This window comes from Daucus carota, chromosome 9 (assembly GCF_001625215.2).
Source record: "Daucus carota subsp. sativus chromosome 9, DH1 v3.0, whole genome shotgun sequence".
In the NCBI taxonomy this organism is placed as follows: domain Eukaryota; kingdom Viridiplantae; phylum Streptophyta; class Magnoliopsida; order Apiales; family Apiaceae; genus Daucus; species Daucus carota.
Window position 1 is genome coordinate 31215 of NC_030389.2, and position 3185 is coordinate 34399.

At 31.4% G+C, this 3185-nt stretch overlaps 1 protein-coding gene across 3 annotated transcripts; it reads left to right on the forward strand.

The window, feature by feature from the left end:
* Positions 1-436: 436 nt before the first annotated feature.
* Positions 437-2930, forward strand: LOC108201919 (isocitrate dehydrogenase [NADP]). Of its 3 annotated transcripts, none has more exons than XM_064084180.1 (6): positions 437-691; positions 936-1032; positions 1122-1209; positions 2040-2074; positions 2328-2449; positions 2532-2930. In XM_064084180.1, exons 4-6 carry the CDS (start codon positions 2060-2062, stop codon positions 2683-2685), a joined length of 291 nt encoding a protein of 96 aa, XP_063940250.1. In that variant the 5' UTR covers positions 437-691; positions 936-1032; positions 1122-1209; positions 2040-2059; the 3' UTR covers positions 2686-2930. The 3 variants fall into 3 exon arrangements, with proteins under 3 accessions (XP_063940250.1, XP_063940251.1, XP_017225750.1); XM_064084181.1 differs by lacking the exon at positions 936-1032 and having other exon boundaries at positions 2532-2617; positions 2691-2930; XM_017370261.2 differs by lacking the exon at positions 936-1032.
* The last annotated feature ends 255 nt before the right edge of the window (positions 2931-3185 follow it).

The following is a 3185-nucleotide window of genomic DNA, read 5'->3' on the forward strand; positions in this document are numbered from 1 at the left end:
GATTTATTTTTATTTTTAAATATGATTTTATTAGAATAATAAAGTTACTTGTTAAAACTTATATTATTATTTATTAAAATAATATTAAAACTTATTATTTATTTAAAATAATATGTACTTGTTTTAATAGAACTATACTTATATATATAATTTTATATTAAATTTAAATTTCTTTTTATCTTACTTTTCCGATAAACAGTACTCTCTCTGTTTTTCATTATTTGACGCTTTGAATATTGACACATACTTTTAAGTGATTTGACCGGGTTATTAAAAATATTATTTTTGATTAATTTTTTTTGTTTACTAAAATTTTGATTATATATTTTTATTAAAAAAATTAAAAAATAATATTTTAACTGTCCGATGGAAAGAAGTGTAATAATAAAAAATAGAGGGAGTGTTTATTAGGCTTTTTGTTTTTATAATTTGAAGAGCACGATTATCAGTTTTTCATAAACACACCACTTACTCCTCTACAATGGGAGAGGCGATTTCGATTCCTCATACCCATTATCCCAAACTTATCTGATCGGTTCCGATCTGCTTCCTCTTACTCCCTGATATCTTACATAATGCTTGGTGTTTACACATCACTGACAGCATATCAGATGGAAGAGATATACGAAATATTTGGAACAAGGCTTCCTTCATAGATCATATTATGGCTCAAAATTTTCAGAGATCTATGGTTAGTTTTTTGAATTCTTATTTTGAATGTGGTTGATTCTTGAAATTATCTTTTTTCATACCTTCCCTTTTTGTTTATATCATTCACACAACCTGTTTGACAATATGCCTAAGTGACCTTCTGGGTTTATAATAAAAGTTTAGAAATACGATGTTACTTGAGATTAAAAAAGATTGTTTCTTAGCTCATTCCGTCTTCACTTATTGTCAATATTTATGATACATTCTTCTTATTCTACTTACAGCCTTGCAAATGTAACCTATATAAAGTGAAATTTGTGATACTAGCCTGTTTAAGTTCCAAATGTATGCCTGGACTAAAGTAGGATTTTTTAGATTATGGTAGGTTAGAGCTGGTTTGCATGCTTTAGTATAGATGTTCAATATAAGTATAAGCTATAAATCTTAGTTGGTTGATATGTATGTTGCAGGCTGTGGTTGTAAGCATTGATCCTCGTAGGGTGTGTTTGGGGCATCCTGATGATTCAGAATTTAAGGCCGTCAGAGTGTAAAACGCAGGTAATTTTTCTTAAAAAAATTGGGAAAGAATTTGTACCTTTAGGCAGGACTCGATAACATTAATGATTTGAATATGATTTTAATTTATATTTATATGTAGATTGCACTGTATATGCTTACTGAAGATACTTTGACCATTCACATATTCTTTTGGATATAGAAGATTTGTTAATTTTTTTTGTCAAAACTTGAATATTGTTGCACTTAAAAACAGAAATTTAACAATATTTAGGATCCATGTAGTGGTTTCTGCCAAAATCTTATTTTAGTTTATTCGCAGCTCAAAAAAATATAAATGAAACAAGGTCAAAATCAAGAAGACTGAATGTGCCCTTCAAGTATTATACTTACTCGAGTATTATACTTACCTTAGATTTACTGTATTAACTGGATGTGATGCATCTCAATCAATCTCTCTCTTGACAGCTTTCAAGTATTATATACCTTCGTGCACAAAAGCAGTCTCTAATCTCTGTAATCTTATCATAGTTTAGTAATAACTATTTGATTGCTCAGTTGTTCATGTCCAGGCTAGTGCCTATACGTCACTGGTTCAATCTCAAGGTATGGAAGAAAAGCAGAAAGCAAAAATGAACAGTAAAACCAGAGAGCCTAAGTTTACAAACTTTGGTTCAGGACATCCACGGACCCTAGACTATATTTTCTACCGATCATATTTTACCTACTTATTTCATCAGAACATATATGTCTGCTTGTGCCTTTGTAGTTGATATTTTGAGAGCTCACTAAAGAATTATCGAACAAATGTAAAAAAGTTGACTTTTGCTGCTTGTTGCAAGTTTTATTTAAATTTAATGTTTAATTTGCAGGTTTTGGATCTCTTGGTTTGATGACATCAGTCCTGGTATGTTTTTTTTTTTTTTTTCATTCACGTATTTTCACTCTTTTTTTGTGATTGTGTTTTGACATCCAATACTATACTAGTAAAGATGAGCCAGAGTATCCTCCTTGGTTGTTTTGATGACATATAAAACCGCACCAAATAAAAACTTTGGATTAGCAACTCATTGAATGGAAAAATTTATATTAATTTATTGTCAGGCCCGTGCCATGCATGTGCGTATATTGAATAATTAAAACTTGATTATATTGACAAGGCAAAGCTGGATGATAATGCTGCCCTCTTGAGTTTCGCTGAAAAGCTTGAGGCTGCTTGTGTTGGTACTGTGGAGTCTGGGAAGATGACAAATGATCTTGCTCTCATACTACATGGATCCAAGTAATTATTCATTGTCCAGTATAATTCTATGTTTTTGTTTCACATTTCTTTCACTTATAATGTTTTTTTTTATGTGTTGCAGACTCGGCAGGGAACACTATCTAAACACTGAAGAGTTCATTGATGCAGTAGCAAGTGATTTGAAAGCAAGACTCAACAAGTTTAAATGTATGTGCGTCTGCTGTGTTATGGCTAGTGTTTCTCTTAATTGTTTTATTCAACTACGCTCATTGTGAGTCAGAGAACGAGAGTGGCCACTCGGGAGAAGCCTCAATCATACAGCTCTATTTCAGACAAGGAGAAGCTCGTGCCCTACATTGAACTCTTTAAGGTGGATATATAATCAGCAAAGCCAACCATGATTTTTTTCTTTCATTGTAATGCTTCTTTTTTGTAAAAAGAAATAATGTCATCATTGTCGACATTTATGTATGAATACAAGTACAACCTTTTTAGTTAAAGGACTCATTTATATATTGAATTTATATAGTATTTGATCAAATTCTTTTTGAGTTGTATTGTGTATGTAGGACAACAAGTTAAGGTTATCAATAAAACAAAAAAAATATTTTTTTTGAAACAACTATAAGCGTCGGCATTCTTATTAACCGACGCTGTAGGTCAATACTTACAGCGTCGGCATTTTTGGTAACCGACGCTTATTCATATGCCTATAGCGTCGGCAATTTAGGTAACCGACGCTTATGCTATACCTGTAGCGTCGGCATTTAAGATA

Bases quoted from the DNA above. Each gene is read 5' to 3' on its own strand.
- LOC108201919 (XM_064084180.1), top strand. The intron at 2,450-2,531 runs GTAATTATTCAT...TATGTGTTGCAG, and splicing joins CTCATACTACATGGATCCAA to ACTCGGCAGGGAACACTATC.